The following is a 15,829-nucleotide window of genomic DNA, read 5'->3' as shown; positions in this document are numbered from 1 at the left end:
TTTTAAGCTTTATTTTAAAAGTAGAGCAGACTGCACTACATCATTACATATTTGTTTGCAAACCATGAGGAAATTTGAAACACAAGCCCAAAATATGGCACTATAAAATAAAATTGCCTAATTTCTTTAGCCTAGGAAGGGGAAGACTTAAATAGAGCAGTGCATCATGTTTTACGGCATCTGCTCTACAGGCCTATCAAAAAATATCTCTGTACCCGCTAAAAATCTTACTATCACGATCCGCCCCGCCAGTGCCAATTTGGGAACGAGCGCCCGGCAGCCGCATCTGTCCGGGGCGGGAGCGGCTGCGGCGAGGCCGCGGAGCGGTGGGTGCTGCGGCCACCGGGGGCGGCTTCTCCCACCGGGCCCCTCCCGACCCCGCCGCAGGCTCGGGGCTCTCCGCGGAGGCGGTGCCGGTGCGGGCGGGCGGGAGCAGCGCGGGCCGGGGCGCTCGGGCGGTGCCGGTGCGGGCCGGAGCAGCGCGGGCCGGGGCGCTCGGGCGGTGCCGGTGCGGGCCGGAGCAGCGCGGGCCGGGGCGCTCGGGCGGGGGCGGCCGCTGCCGCTGGCGGCGGGGAGCGCGGGGCGGGGCCGGCGGCGTCACGGCGCGGCGCAGTGCGGGCCGGGCGGGCAGGTGAGGCGGCGGGCCGGGCCGGGCCGGGCCGGGGGTGCGGGGGGCGTTGAGCGCTGAGGGCCGGGGCGGACGCGAGGCCCGGGGCTGTGAGGGGCCGGAGGGGCCGGGCCGGCCCGGGGCGCGGCGCTGCCGGCGCGGCTCCTGCCCGGCCGGCACAAAGGATGGGCAGGCGGCGGCCGGGTCAGCACCAGGGTCAGGGCCGGCCTTCCCCCGCGGCGCCGATGACTGTGGGGTTTTGGGATCCTTCGGTAGCCGACGCAGAAAAACTGGAACCAGATTTGCCAGAAAAGTAGAGTTATTTTCGGCGTAGCGGTGCCAGGAGGAGCGGTGAGGGCGGACCACGCGTTTGTGCGGATAGCAGCCGGCATCGCCAGCGCTGCCTTCCGCTGGGATGTGCAAGTGTTGGTGTAACAGACGTGGAGTGCGAAAAATCCCGAATAACTATTGACACTGAGGGCTAGCAGCCACACTGAGGGAGAGGTTTCCTGCCTTGCCGCTGTTGGGATCACCACGTAGATTTACCCGAGGGCAGGTTCGAGATGTCTTCCTGTCAACCAGCAGTAAGTTGAGGGAGATGGGGGATTGAGGCTATAGGCTCAGTTCATAGTTTTTCACTGATTTTCTGCTGGACCAGTGACGTGCTGTCAATAATAGCCTTTTATTTCAAGTAATTGTGGGTCACCACATGTATTTTTGAGCCATGCATGGGAGGATCTTTCCTATATTACTAAAACATTGCCACTTGGGACTTGGAATGCAATTGCTTTGCAATACACAGTAAAGAGCAGGAAGGTAAAGGAGGATCTAGTATGAAATGAAACTAATAGATGAAGAAAAGGAGATAACACCCTCTGTGCCAATGGCAAGGTATAATAGTAGTGAAGGGGGCTGCTAGCTCATCCTCTTTGTCATGGCTCTGTGAAAGGGTTGTTGGAGCAACTGTCATGAATCTGATTGGGTTTTCATTATGTCTTCTTTCAGGTATCGCCTCATTTTTAACAAATTCTCATTGTGAGGAAATTACTTTTTCCTGGAGGCTGATAAAGGTACTCTGCAAAGTAAGTACTCTGCTTGTGGGATACATGGGTCATAAGAAGTTTTCAGTAATTTGGAGATACAGTGTCAAGGGGAGCACTGGTGCAGATGTCTTCACAAAGTCTCCGTACACTTCTCTTTCTGCTGGTCCTTTGTGGCTAATGAGCTTTCCCAGCAAGATGCAGCTTGCTGTTGGTGCTGTGTGAGGTGAGGGTTGTCAAGAGGTGCAGCTGGGATTATGAATTGCCTGGTCTTCTCTCTTGCATGATATACACCTCTTCTGAGGAGAAGCAGTCAAGGAAACCCTCATTACAATGTCAGCAGTAGATGCCTTCTCATTTTCATCCTTCCTTATCCTCCTTGGCCCCCAAATGCACCCAAGTTACTCCAGCTGCAATCTCCTGTGAGGTGCTGGGCAGTTTTGTATTGTGCAGTGTCTCTGGATGACTGCATGGAGCTGAGGGTTGGTCTGTGTAGGCATCATTCCCCATGCTTATCACTGCTTGGGTTAGTGTGATGGTACACCTGGGCTTGTGGGGTTCTGCAATAAATTGTGGCTTTGTCTAGACTAAGGGTTACAGGAAGGAAGGGCAGTGTATGAAAGGTGCCAGATGAAGAAAACATGAGATTTAGGGGAGTGCTGTACAGCCAAAGAGTAGAAGAGCTGGGAGTTTTTTCCCCAGAGGAGCTGTAATCAAAGAATAAGAGACTTGTTTTACTCACTAGTGTGCAGTTGTGAGGGTTTGGTGAAGAGGGATGGGGTGATGTGGAGCTGTTCTTGTGCAGCAGCAGCTTTGGTCTGTGGGCAAGGAGGCATAAGGAAAAGGTCAGACTTCACTCATGAGCTGTTTCCATTTCTGGCAAAAAGAATCAAGAAATCACATGTGGTTCGTTTATGCAGCAGATCTGTTGGCATCTCTCTGATGTGCTATTTTGGAAACCATTTGGCTGTTTTACCCACCACACTGTGCAGGCTTTGGCTACAGGAGTGATTCTGATGAGATCCAAGGAGCCTATTCAGCACTTGGGAACCATTAAGCACTGAAAGAGGAGTAGCAGTTTTGATGGTGGCTTGTGGGGCATGTATCTTCTTCTCATGATTCACTTCCTAAGGATCAGACCCTCTCCTTGCAGTAGAGATATCTCTGCTGAATTCAGGAATGGAAATAGGAATAAAACAAAACTTGGTCGTTGAGAAAAAGGTGTTGCATTAAACCTTGGCCTCAGCACAGGCAGCATGAGTCCTAGGATCAGTAGCAAAAGGATTTCTTGCCAAAGTGATTTCATGTTGCAGCAGGGGTCTGGAATCTGCTGCCAGGCCACAGCTTTGCATTATTGTAAACATAGACTGAAATGAGGATTTTTTTTTTTTAGTTTGACTCAAGTGAATTCGACATAAATGTAAACCCTTTGCTGACCCATTGGGAACTTCTGGGAAGTGTGACTGTTAATTGTTTTAAATATTTCCATTTTAATCCCCTGTGGTGGTAGGCAAATACCTAGGTAACCTAGGCAGTATCTCTGGTGTCTCATTTGTGCAAGGATGCAGGAGATGTGCCCATAAAGCACAAATGCCTCCCATCAAGAGATGGAAAGAAGAGGTTGTAGCTAACACAAAGGCCACACTTCATTTGTGAAATATTGACAAATGACTTGAAATTCAGTAAAAAAAAGTTAAGCAAAGTGTGGTGGTGTTTGTAGGGGTTTTAGGATGAGGGAAGAGATGAGAATTTTGACTTTATGTTTTTGAAGGTTGATTTATTATTTTATGATATATATTATATTAAAAGAAAATGATATATTAAAACTATATTAAAAGAGTAGAAGAAAGGATTTTATTAGAAAGTTAGTAAAGAAAAGAATGGAATGATAATAAAATTTTGTGACAGTTTATAGTTTTGACACAGGTGGTTGTTATTGGTTATCAAGTAGAAACAATTTTACATGCTGGGTAAACAATTTTTAAAATCACATTTTAAAGTAGCAAAACATGGAGAAGCTGAAGCTTCTCAGCTTCTCAATAGAAAAGATCTTAACAAAAGGATTTTTCATAGAATATGTCTGTGACAGCAAAGTTTTTCTTACCTCAACCATTTCCTTCTGAGCTATTTCTCTTGCAGCCCCCTTCCCAGGATGATTCCACCATCTGCACCGAGCCCTGTCGGCGATGCTGCGCTCTTGTCAGGGGTGGCTTCTCAGGAGGGATGGAGGCCGGCAGTGCCCGGCTACTCCGGGCTGCCCACGCGGCACATCAGTCACCGCGCCAACAACTTCAAGAGACACCCCAAGAGGAGGAAACACATCCGGCCCTCGCCGCCGCCGCCGCCCAACACTCCCTGCCCCTTGGACCTGGTGGACTTTGGGGATCTCCAGCCTCAGAGGTCTTTCCTGGAACTCCTTTTCAATGGGTGCATTCTCTTTGGGCTTGAATTCAGCTATGCTATGGAAACAGCCTATGTTACCCCTGTGCTGCTCCAGATGGGGCTTCCAGACCAGCTGTATGGAATGGTGTGGTTCATCAGCCCTATATTAGGTAACTTTTCGTGGTGCTATTTCTTCCCTCTTATTTTTTCAACTATGGGGTTTTTTAACATTTTTTGTTTGCAGTACCTCAGCTGAGGTACTCTCTTGTATACTCTCTCATGAGTGTACTCTGTCGAGGTTAAGAAGTACTAACCACAATTTTAGGGGGACAATTCTTGCTGTACCCTGCCTGAAATAAGACAAATGTTCTCTTTTAATAGGTTCTCCACCTCTTAAAACTTGTGTGAGGGTAACCTTTGATTGCTCTGTTCCTGTACTTAAAAACAAGCATAAGAAGATCAGTGTATCCATTTATGTCCCCATGAAAAAAAGCATGGAGACAGTTTTCAAGGGTGTGTGAAAAATAGCAGAGTGGGATTGCCTTCTCCTGTTTCACTTTCTGAAGCAAATGAGGTGTTCCAATGATGAAAGACCATGGACTACTGGTGATACAGGCATTGAATTACTTGTCTTAGCACAGAGGCAGGGCTGGGAGTGTATCCATTACTATGGATACCACTTGGAAAATTTTGTTCTGCCTGTTCTTGCACTCACAACATGTGCTTTGGAAGAAGAGATAGGCCCCTCCTAACAGGCTGGCACAGATTAATACAGGCATCTTTCCTACTTGCATATTTGCTTCCTGCTGTTTTCCAAGCTAATCCTGCAGGGGATCTTACATCTAATATGGGATAAATGAGATAGCTTGTAAGGAACAGAGTGCTTAAGAATGTGTAACTGGTACTCTGACTCTTCACCTGATGCAGAGTGAAGTGCCCTGCAGTGAGCTGTGTGTGCCCCTGAGTGATGGGGATGTCACTGCACTGTGGTGTCCTGCCTTAACTGCCTTTTAGGGCATGCCTATTTTAACTCCTCTGTGAAACAGGCTTGTAGAAGAATCCTGTCCATTGGTGATTCCTTTTTTCTAGGGTTTTTGCTACAGCCTTTGCTGGGAGCCTGGAGTGACAGATGCACATCAAGATTTGGGAGGAGAAGACCTTTCATTCTGGTTTTAGCAGTAGGTGTGTCTTTTAGAAATGATGGGCATAACACTTAGAAACATTGTGCATCTCTCTTTGACATCCCTTGTGGCACTCAGCTGAACAAAATGCTCCTGAGGTGTTGGGTGTTGTGGGTCTGAAGAAGATGGTGGGTGACACAGCTGGAGATTCACACAAAAAAGCTTCTCAGAGTCTGAAAGGATGTTTTGAGGGTCAAGAATGTGGATGTTTTTGGCCAAAGTAAGCTCTAGACATTATTTTGTGTGTCCTTAAGCCTATAACACTAATTTTCCAGGCTGCATTGATATGAACAAGAGCAGTAGTACTTGCTGCAAGGCTGTGCAGGTAGAATAATGCTTTTGGAGTCTGGAGCTCTGCAGGCTTGCTTACAAACAGTGGCTGATTTTGCTTTGGTTTTGTTCCCAGGAGCATTGCTTGGGCTCTCACTTATGCTGAATGGCAAAGATATAGGGAGTGCCTTGTCTGACACTGAGAATAACCACAAATGGGGGATCATCCTCACGGTGTGTGGTGTTGTCCTCATGGACTTCAGTGCAGATTCAGCAGACAATCCCAGCCATGCCTACATGATGGATGTGTGCAGCCCAGTGGATCAAGACAGGGGCCTCAACATCCATGCTTTGTTAGCAGGTATGTCTTCTTGGTGCTTCCTGGGAGATGTGAGCCCTGAGTAAACAAGCCCTGCTGTGAGAAAGCAGGGTGTAAACACTGGTCTTTTCCTGAATAACCATAATGACCAAATACTGAGAGGTACCACTAATTAACTGTAAAAAAAAAAAAAAAATCATCTACTTATTGCAAAAGGCTTTTGTAACTACCTCAACTCAAACAAGATACAGTCTAAGCTGTTCATCTGAGGGTCCCTCAAATGTTTTGTAAGACCTATGGAAACAAAATTATCCCTTGAGGGAGGAGGTTTGGCTTCCTGCAGGTGTGGAATATGTGCCTTGTAGCTGCTGTGTTGGAGGCAAAAATGCATTCTGGGTGCTGTTGATCCTTCACTGCTGTCATTCTTCAATTGCTGTGCTGCCCTGTTCTAAGAGACTATTCCACACTCTTGAATGTGTTTGTGAGTAAGAAAGGAGAGTGTTGAAAGACTTTCACCCTGTGAATGGAGAGGAAGGTGCTCTCAAAACTTCCCTGTTCATCGGTAGTAACACAGTGGCAGTTTTGCACACTGTCAACACAGTGCTGAGTAATGAGCTTGCTACACTTCTGAAGTGATTGGATCTGTCTTAGTTAGATCTGCATTCCTCATATGAGGAAAATGGATTTTCACTTTCAGGAAAACAGTCTTAGCTGAATGATTGCAGAGCCTTGTCACAAGGCTGGTGGACACTTCTGTTTACGGACTGAAATAGCTAAAGGTAAGGTGTTTTGTTCTTGGCAAAGAAAAATTATAATTTAAAATTATTTGTATCATCACTTTCACAGCACTTTCTCCCTCTTTCTGTACCATCTTGGTACATCCAGACTGTCCTTGTGGCACAGCTGTGTTTATTAGTGCATTTGAAGTGAAAAGGGATCAAATGGTAAAACAGAAATGTCAGATTCTATTTATGATTCATTATACAAGTGATGCTGTGCTGCTGCTGACTTGTGGGACTGGATAGGGAAGATAATCTTAGCTCTGTTTTTCCACCAGGTCTTGGAGGTGGCTTTGGTTATGTTGTTGGAGGAATACACTGGGATAAAACCAGTTTTGGAAAAGCTGTAGGAGGGCAACTTCGTGTCATCTATGTCTTCACCTCAATTGTACTGACTGTTGCTACTGTGCTGACTCTAGTTAGCATTCCAGAGAGACCCTTAAAGTCCTCTAACAGGAAGAAAAAGGTGATGAAAAGTCCAAGTCTTCCTCTCCCTCCTTCTCCACCTTTCTTCTTTGAGGACAATGTAAATGAAAACTCTGCTTCTCATAACTCAGCTCACTTACATGCAAGTTTTACGAGTCCTGTTTCCCCCATGAGCCCACTCACGCCAAAATACGGGAGTTTTATCAGCAGAGACAATTCTTTGACAGGACTTAATGAGTTTGCATCATCCTTTGGGACTTCAAATATTGACAGTGTGCTTATAGACTGTTTTACAGGCGGGCATAATGGTTACATGACACTTCCAGCTAGTTTGTCCAGGCAGCCTGTCAGTGTCAGCTTTCCTCGGGTGCCTGATGGCTGTTACCATGGAGCAAATGGAATTCTGGAGCAAGGGGAAAGCAGCTTAACATCAGGGCCTGATAGTGATGTGCTGAGAGTGGGCTCACTGGATGCAATAAAGCCACGGTCATCAGGGATCTTGAAAAGACCTCAGACCTTGGCCATTCCAGATGCTGTAACAGGACACTGCCCAGAGAATAACAGAAGAAGAAATGTAACCTTCAGCCAACAGGTAAGAGCAGGAAATCAATGATTTGACCATGTAAACGTGAGTGTTATTAATCTCTTCATATAGTTTTAAATTTGTGGTGCACAAATTGTTCATTAAAGACTCTTGTGACAGCTTCCTCACAAAAGTCATTATGGGAACAGCACAGCTGCTATGACTCTATATCAGTAAAGCAGTGGGTAGAGTGTGAATTATGGCTGACAGTCTGTCAGCTGCCTTTGTTAAGATGGCAGAAAAGGGAATGTCCCACTCTTAACTGGGCCAGTTGTGAGAGTTAGGTCAGTATTTTTAGTCCTGCTTCACTACCAAGGGAGCTACCACATGAAAGTAGAAAAGGTCACATTTTTATTGAGCCTGTATCTTCCCTTTCCACAGAAAGACCTGCAAAATAGGGCCAGGGATAGGATTCTCCCATGAGCTTCTCCTTATGGCAGTCATTACATCTGGCTCCACCAGGGAGGTGAGCTTTCCCTTACTGAGGGATAAGACTCTGACCTCACCTCCCACTGTTGGTGATAACTTGGAATGTCTGAGACCTCTGCATGCTGGCCCATTTTTTTATGATCTGGGATGAGGTAAACAGTCCTCTGTTATGTTTTTTTTTTTTTTTTTTTTGTTTGTTTGTTTTGTTTGGGGATTTTATATTTTATTTTAATTTTTGGGGGTGGTGGGTTTTTGTTTGTTTTGTTTGTTGTTGCTGTACTTTTGACCCAGTTTAGGGCCAGGATCTTTCTTACATACTGGGCACACTGAGGTTGAGCATTGAGGTTAGCAAGCAGTGATAATGTGTTTCAATTAAACTCATCCTCTTCTTCCTCAGTGTCTCTAAAACTTCAGATCCACATTCACCTGAAAGTGGGTACAGCTCCTATAAATGCAGTGGAATTTATGCATCCCTGCTGTGCCTGTGCATCTAAATGTGGTTACCAAGTCCCCTTGTGAAGGGAAGAGAACTGGTTCAAGCATACTGAACGCTACAGTGCAGTGCTGCCATTGTCACTTGTTCCAGTCTAATACACTTCTTAATCTCCAAGCCAACCTACTCCAGCAGCAGAGTTTAACTTCAGATGATTAGATAGGTGTGCAACATTGCATACATCTGCTTAAAGGATGTTTGTGCTTCCCTTGCTGTGCTTGTTGACCTGGCAGTTCTTATGGTGCAGGTTGCTAATATCCTGCTGAACGGGGTGAAGTACGAGAGCGAGCTGAACGAATCGGGCGAGACCTCGGAGCAGCCCCTGTCTGTGAAGCTGCTTTGCTCAACCATCTGCCACATGCCCAAGGCTCTCCGGAACCTCTGCATCAACCACTTCCTAGGTACTCCCAAAGCACCCTCTTGCCTTCAGCAGGGAGTACTGTATTTGCAAAGCACCCCTGATGAAGGCAGGAATGATGCATCTGACTCCATGTTCTCAGAAGGCTGATTTATTACTTTATTTTACTATACTGTATACTGAATACTATACTACACTATACTATATTATACTATCCTATACTAAAGAATACAGAAAAGATACTTTCTGAATGCTAAGAAGATAGTAATGAAAACTCGTGACTCTTCCCAGAGTCCTGACACAGCTTGGCACCAATTGGCCAGAGTCAAAACAATTCACACTGGAGTCCAATTAGACAATCACCTTTGGGTAAACAAGCTCCAAACACATTCCACACAAGCAAAACACAGGAGAAGGAAATGAGATTAAGAATTGTTTTCCTTTTCTCTGAGGCTTCTCAGTTTCCCAGGAGAAAAACCCTGGTGAAGGGATTTTTTCAGAGAATGTGAATGCCCCAAGGGAGGACTCTACCTTGGGTGAACCTTTTTCAGTATTTTATCTATTGCTGCAATGGCTGCTTATAGACACAACTTGATTTCTTCCATACAGATACTAATGAGGTACCTTCTTAGAACAATTAGAAAGGGAAAAAACCCCAAAACATCCCAGCAGAGCAGTAAAGCCTGTGTTCCTAGAAAGGCAATAAAAAGAGCCTAAATCAGCACATCTTAAGGGGAATGTTCACACCAAGCAGAAAGGTGAGATTAGTTTTATTTCCATGCTTACACCCTGAGACTGGCATTTACTTTCCTCCCTTTGACTGCTCATGTCCAGGGGTCCCAGAACAGGCCAAGAGGAGGTGTGGAACATGCAGGAGTGCCTGTAGCCAGTATAGTATTACCTTCACTCTTAACCAGTGTGTGACTGGTGTTTAGGAAGGGCTTGCAGTCATTCCAGTTTACACTAAATTGGACAGAAGGGACCAGGTAATTAATACTTATTGGCTGTGAAAGGAGTTAGGGGATTGTCTACATCAATAGCCTTGGTGCCAATTTGTGAGCAGAATTTTTAACTGTGTCAGAGGCACTCTGGAGGCTGCAACCATGACATAAGAAGCACTCCTTCCAGTCCTGTGTGGGAGGATAACAGCAACCTGAAATTACTATGGGATGAGCCACTCTGTTCAACTGAGTGCTGTGTCCTGTCAGAACCTGAAGACAGCTCAGACTGCTGTCATCTATTTTTCTGTCTTGCTAAACCAGTATTTTGTGGCCTTTAGTCAGCCTCGAGGTTTGCACTTAGGAATTCAAATGGTAAATCTTGGTCTTTAAAAGCCTGAATGTCTTTAACAAACATTGCAGCATTATGCACGGGGAGCAGCGGTCTCAGCTGCCGTGGCTGGATGTTATGTAACTCTCAGCTTGCACAACCTGTCCTAGGGTGTGATTGTAATACAGCTGATAACATCCATGGAAGCTTACAAGGGGAAACAGATACTCTGAAATCCTAATAAGTTACTTTTCTCTTCTTTCAGGGTGGCTTTCATTTGAGGGAATGTTACTCTTTTATACTGACTTCATGGGAGAAGTAGTGTTCCAAGGGAACCCAAAAGCACCTCACAACTCAGATGAGTATCAGAAGTACAACACTGGGGTCACCATGGGCTGCTGGGGAATGTGCATCTATGCATTCAGTGCTGCTTTCTATTCAGGTACTTGTTACAGCTGTCTGAACTACTGCTTTGGGAAAAGAGACATTTCTTAGAAGTGGTGATTCTGCAACAAGTAGGGCAGTGTTGTATTGCACACAGCCTACCACATGGCACAAGTGCTGTAGCAGAGTGGTTTTTTTCACCCCATTACCTCTGCTATTTAGCTTGGCCTGCACTGACAGCACGTGAGGTCAGCAACTCAGGTGAAGACACATCTCTCTTTTCACAAGTGGCATTTTCAAAGTACATGGAGTGCAGAGATACATGTAGTCACCATTGGCACAGTTCTGGTGCAGCACCACCCAGGCAGAGCCCTCAGGTGTCCTGTGCCACCCCAGCAGTTTGTCATGTGTGTCATGCCTCTGCCTGCCCGCCCCCAGCAGTTCCCATTCACCCCTCTGGGACAGGGGCAGTGCCAGGCCTCAGCTCTGCCATGCCCTCAGTGCAGACAGGGCAGCAATGCTGCATCATGGAAGCCAGATTTGGAAGGGTCCTTGGCACTCGTGTGCAAGCCACCAGTTCCTCAGGGGTGTTGCTGCTGAGATGTGGCTGCCTAAGCAAGGGTGGACCCTTCAGCCCCACTGACGGGTAGCAGGGGAGGGCTGCAGGTCACCCAGAGCTGTCCCATTTCCTTGCAGCCGTGCTGGAGAAGCTGGAGGAGCGCTTCAGCACACGAACCCTGTACTTTGTGGCATATTTGGCCTTTGGGCTGGGCACGGGCCTGGCCACGCTCTCCAGGAACGTCTACGTGCTGCTGTCCCTGTGCGCTACCTACGGCATCCTGTTCGCCACGCTCTGCACGCTGCCCTACTCCCTGCTCTGCGACTACTACCAGAGCCGAGAGGTGAGCCCGGGCTGGGGAGGGCTGGGAGCCCCGGGACACCCCTGACCCTGTGCCTGTGCCCCCTGGGACACCCCTGACCCTGTGCCTGTGTCCCCCGGGACACCCCTGACCCTGTGGCTGTGCCCCCTGGGACACCCCTGACTCTGGGACACCCCCCTGACTCTGTGCCTGTGCCCGCTGGGACACCCCCCCTGACGCTGTGCCTGTGTCCCCTGGGCCACCCCTGACTCTGGGACACCCCCCTGACTCTGTGCCTGTGCCCCCTGGGACACCCCTGACTCTGGGACACCCCTGACCCTGTGCCTGTGTCCCCTGGGACACCCCTGACCCTGTGCCTGTGCCCCCTGGGACACCCCGACTCTGTGCCTGTGTCCCCTAGGCCACCTCTGACTCTGTGCCTGCGTCCCCTAGGCCACCTCTGACTCTGTGCCTGTGTCCCCTGGGCCACCCCTGACTCTGTGCCTGTGTCCCCCAGGACACCTCCCTGACTCTGGGATACCCCTGACTCTGTGCCTGTGTCCCCTTGGACACCCCTGACTCTGTGCCTGTACCCTCTGGGACACCCCCCTGACTCTGTGCTTGTGCCCCCTGGGACACCCCTGACTCTGTGCCTGTGTCCCCTGGGCCACCCCTGACTCTGTCTGTGTCCCCGCAGTTCGTGGGCTCGCAGGCGGAGGGCACTCGGCGCGGCATGGGCGTTGACATCTCCCTGCTGAGCTGCCAGTACTTCCTGGCGCAGATCCTCGTGGCCCTGGCCATGGGGCCACTGACGGCGGCCGTGGGCAGTGCCAGCAGTGCCATGTACTTCTCCAGCCTGGTGTCCTTCCTGGGCTGCCTCTTCTCCTCCCTCTGTGTCACCTACGAGCTGCTGCCCACCGAGGAGCTGCCACCCGTGGAGGAGCAGCGGCCGCTCCTGCCCCGCACACGGAACCAATAATGGGGAGAAGCTGCCACGGCCTCTGCTGCCTCCTTGCCTCACCCTTGGCCTCCCTATCGCCACAGGCCGGGCTGTGCCCCCTGGGATGGCAGCAGGGGCTTGGCACACGGAAAGGAAGGTCTGTGCTGGCTTTGCTGGGCTTTCCCCTGCCGGTGGGAAGGCGAGGGGTGAGGCAGCGGCGCCTGGCACTGCTCGTCCTTCCCCCGAGGTGGCAGAGGGCCCTCTGTGCTCCTGGGGCCGTGCCCTCCGTGCCTCTGGTGCTGTCATCCCGGGGTGGCTGCCACTGTCCTGCATGAGGGAGGAGACCTGCAAGTCTGGTGCCTGGGCAGGACAAGCTCCCTGTGTCGCTGCTGGGCTGCACGCAGTGCTGCAGAATTGCCCCCGTGGGGATGGTGACGGGCCAGTCTGGGGGCAGGAGGTGCCACCTCCTGGCCAGGCAGGGCAGCCCTGGTCACCAGGGGCAGTGCTGATTCCCGGGAGGCCTTTGGGAGCTGCGGTCCAACCTGCAGCCTCTGCCCGTGGAAGGCCTGGCTCTGGAGGGTGCTTTTCAAAACTCTGGGAAGGCTGAGAGCAGCTGGTCTTGCTTGGCTGTAAGTCCTGTGTCAGGTGCCAGGGGCCTCTGGGTGCACAGAGCTCCCACCAGCAGAACTGCTACAAGACACCTCTGTGGGCTGGCTCCCACACCCCACTCTGGGGTCCTGGCTGTGCTCCTTGGTGATGTTTGCCAATATGTGCGTATTTCCTTCCTCATTAGAGTTTAATTAAGACTGCAGGAGTTTGTGATGACTTAGCAGGAGGATTTGTCCATAATCCAATTCAGCAGTTGTCCATAACCCAGTTTTGGGGAGAAAGGTCTTTTCCCATCAACCTCCCTTGGGCAGAAGGTTACTCTCAACTTTACTCATAAGAAAATCATTTGTATGGAAGCTTGCACCCACATCATTCTTGTTTCTACACTTTTACCTAGGGACATTCTGAAGCCTGGGGATCAGTGGCTAAGTGCTTGTCAATTACAGCTGTATCTCCCACATCTCAGTCAAACCAGTAAAAGGGCTTTGGGTTTCATTACCTGAGAGGTTTCTTAATTATTCTGATTTTAGAAGGTGGTGTGTGAGAATTTTTACAAGTTCTAGTTAAGGCCAGGAGTTAATTTTAAGTCATTAATAAAACGATTTGTAAAGCCCCTGTCAGTCTGCCTCTGTATTTGGGTAGGCAGCCAAGCTCTGCCAAGGCTGGTGGGCATTGTGGTGTTCACATGTGCTGTGTGTGGCATCCCTGTAGAGATTATATTTGGTCTCTAGATCCAGAAGAATGGTTTTCTCTGGAGAGTCACTCCTTTTAAATGGGTTGTACTTCACTGTTCACCGAAGCTGATTCTGATCTATCAAGGTGAAATAATATCTGTAATCTTTAGTTGTTGTGGCTTACTGTAATCCAGTGCTGAAAGAATAATACATAACTTGTAAGAACCCCTCATTTTTATCATCTGCTCCCAATTTTTATATTTCAGAAGCAAGTATTGACTTAGAGGAATACTGCTGAAATGATGAAGTCAAGCACTCAGAGACAAAGGGCTGTTAGCTGTCAGACTGATGAGTACATCCATCTTTCATTTCTTTCTTTGGGCTTACATGGTGTCACATCTGCAGGAATATCTGTGCCATTCCCTTCATTATGGGACAGCTGTCCCCAAGAATGTTCAGGACAGAGCTGGGACAAATAGCATGAGAAACAATGGCATTTGGTACTTCTGACAATCTAAACTTGAGAGAATTATTCCTTCCTTGTTAGTCTGCTTTGTAATCTTAATTTCTCTTCTTTCTCAAACTTTTAAACTCAAAAATGATTTTATTTTTTGTTTGGTCCCACTAGCTAATGTGGTATTAGTTCTTAATTTTTTTTTCTCCTCTTAAGTTTTGTAGCCAAAGTTATTGCACTAAATGGATTGTGAGCACTTTACTTTTCCAGGGAGCTGGAGTTGCAGATCATTTTGTTGTAAGTGAAAATCTTCAAAAAATTCATAAAATCAATGTATTTGATTATAATGTTTGTCTCCATTTCCCTCTGTAAATAATATCAACTACATTTATGTAGTTATAAAACTATTGCTATGCCTGTATGCCTTCCCAATGGACTCTATATTACATTTTTCTATTTTATGGGATATGGACTTTGTTTTGCATATGTATTTATGTAGTGGTACATACACGGGACTTCTAAGTCAACATCAGTGTGTGTTAATTTGGGGCTTTGAGCAATACTAGTGGTGTCTGGAATAGAAAACCAGAGCCTGTCACCATCATGCAGAGTTAAAAGTTGCACCAAATCCTCAGAAATAATTTTAAAAAGAGGCACTGCTTACTTGCTTATTCTTTTCCTTTGTCAGACATTTTGTATTTTACAGAAATGAGTATATGGTCACTGGTGAACTGTGAGCTGCAACGTGATGTTTCCCTTCTGGAATCCAAAGGCTTCAAATATTCTGTCAAAATTTGCAAGTTACTGATTAAAAAAAAGATGCATGAGTTTAGGCAGGAAAATGATTTTACACTGTGCTGTTTTTCAGTGATGCCTAAAAGTTAATTTTGATTAAGTCCATATCATTAAAAGTTGCTTCATGGCAATTATTTGTGATGTTTGTAAATGTATTTATTGCACTTGTACAGAAGCAGAGAAAATGGGGAGAGGGATGGAGAAAAGACCTAACTGGTTTTCACATGTTTGTAATTAAGCTCCCTGTAACCATTTCAGCATGTCTGCAGCTCACTCAGCCTCTGCTGTGTCACTCAGAAAAACCTCATGATTTCAGAACTTCTGCTGTTCTTTGGTTGGAAAAAGAAATCTTTTCAAGAATAAAATAGAATAAAATTTATATGTATATAAATATAGTATGTACCTAGTATATATAAGGTATATTGGGAAGTATTGAAGTGTTCTTTAGACAATTTATTTTCTACAAATGAGTAATTAAGCACCTTGCACTCTATAGGAGATACACTTTATTAAAAAAGAATATGTGTAAAAGGTTCTTAATGTGTTCTCCCTCCCTCAGAGGCTGGTTACACTAACAGCTTCATTGAGATGCAACACTGGAAACTTGTCTTTGTAGAATCATTGAAGTGTTGCACAAAGGAAGCCCCAAAAAGCTCGGGGTCCATCTGAGGTAGGAGAGACTTTGGTGGGTTTCTTGTCTCTTGGAACAGGGTCAAATATGGGATTAAATAGTGGGACTTGGAAAGAGGGATGGGGGGAGTGAGTTACATGAGACTGAAACCTTTCGGTTTGCTTTTAAACAAACAAACAGGGCCAGAACCTCTCTGGAGAAAGTAAAGCTGCATTTTTATCTGCGTCTGTCTGTGCCAGGCCTGCCCTGAACCACTGCCCTGTTACAGTAACTCAGCCAGGACTGACAAAGGCACCTGGCAGAGGATGTGCCTCTGCTGCAGGCTGAGCACCTGCAAACAGCGGCA

At 47.4% G+C, this 15,829-nt stretch overlaps 1 protein-coding gene across 1 annotated transcript; it reads left to right on the top strand.

Annotated features, from left to right (window-relative positions):
* The first annotated feature begins 1,609 nt into the window (after positions 1–1,609).
* SLC45A1 (solute carrier family 45 member 1) lies at positions 1,610–15,801 on the top strand. Its single transcript, XM_084220138.1, has 9 exons — positions 1,610–1,689; positions 3,787–4,199; positions 5,119–5,211; positions 5,617–5,841; positions 6,857–7,596; positions 8,757–8,910; positions 10,402–10,578; positions 11,217–11,422; positions 12,078–15,801. The coding sequence occupies exons 2-9, from the start codon at positions 3,800–3,802 to the stop codon at positions 12,357–12,359; spliced, it is 2,277 nt and encodes a 758-aa protein (XP_084076264.1). The 5' UTR covers positions 1,610–1,689; positions 3,787–3,799; the 3' UTR covers positions 12,360–15,801.
* The last annotated feature ends 28 nt before the right edge of the window (positions 15,802–15,829 follow it).

The sequence above is a fragment of the Fringilla coelebs genome (genome assembly GCF_963513975.1).
Source record: "Fringilla coelebs genome assembly, chromosome: 22".
In the NCBI taxonomy this organism is placed as follows: domain Eukaryota; kingdom Metazoa; phylum Chordata; class Aves; order Passeriformes; family Fringillidae; genus Fringilla; species Fringilla coelebs.
This window is presented reverse-complemented; position numbering and strand designations above follow the sequence as displayed.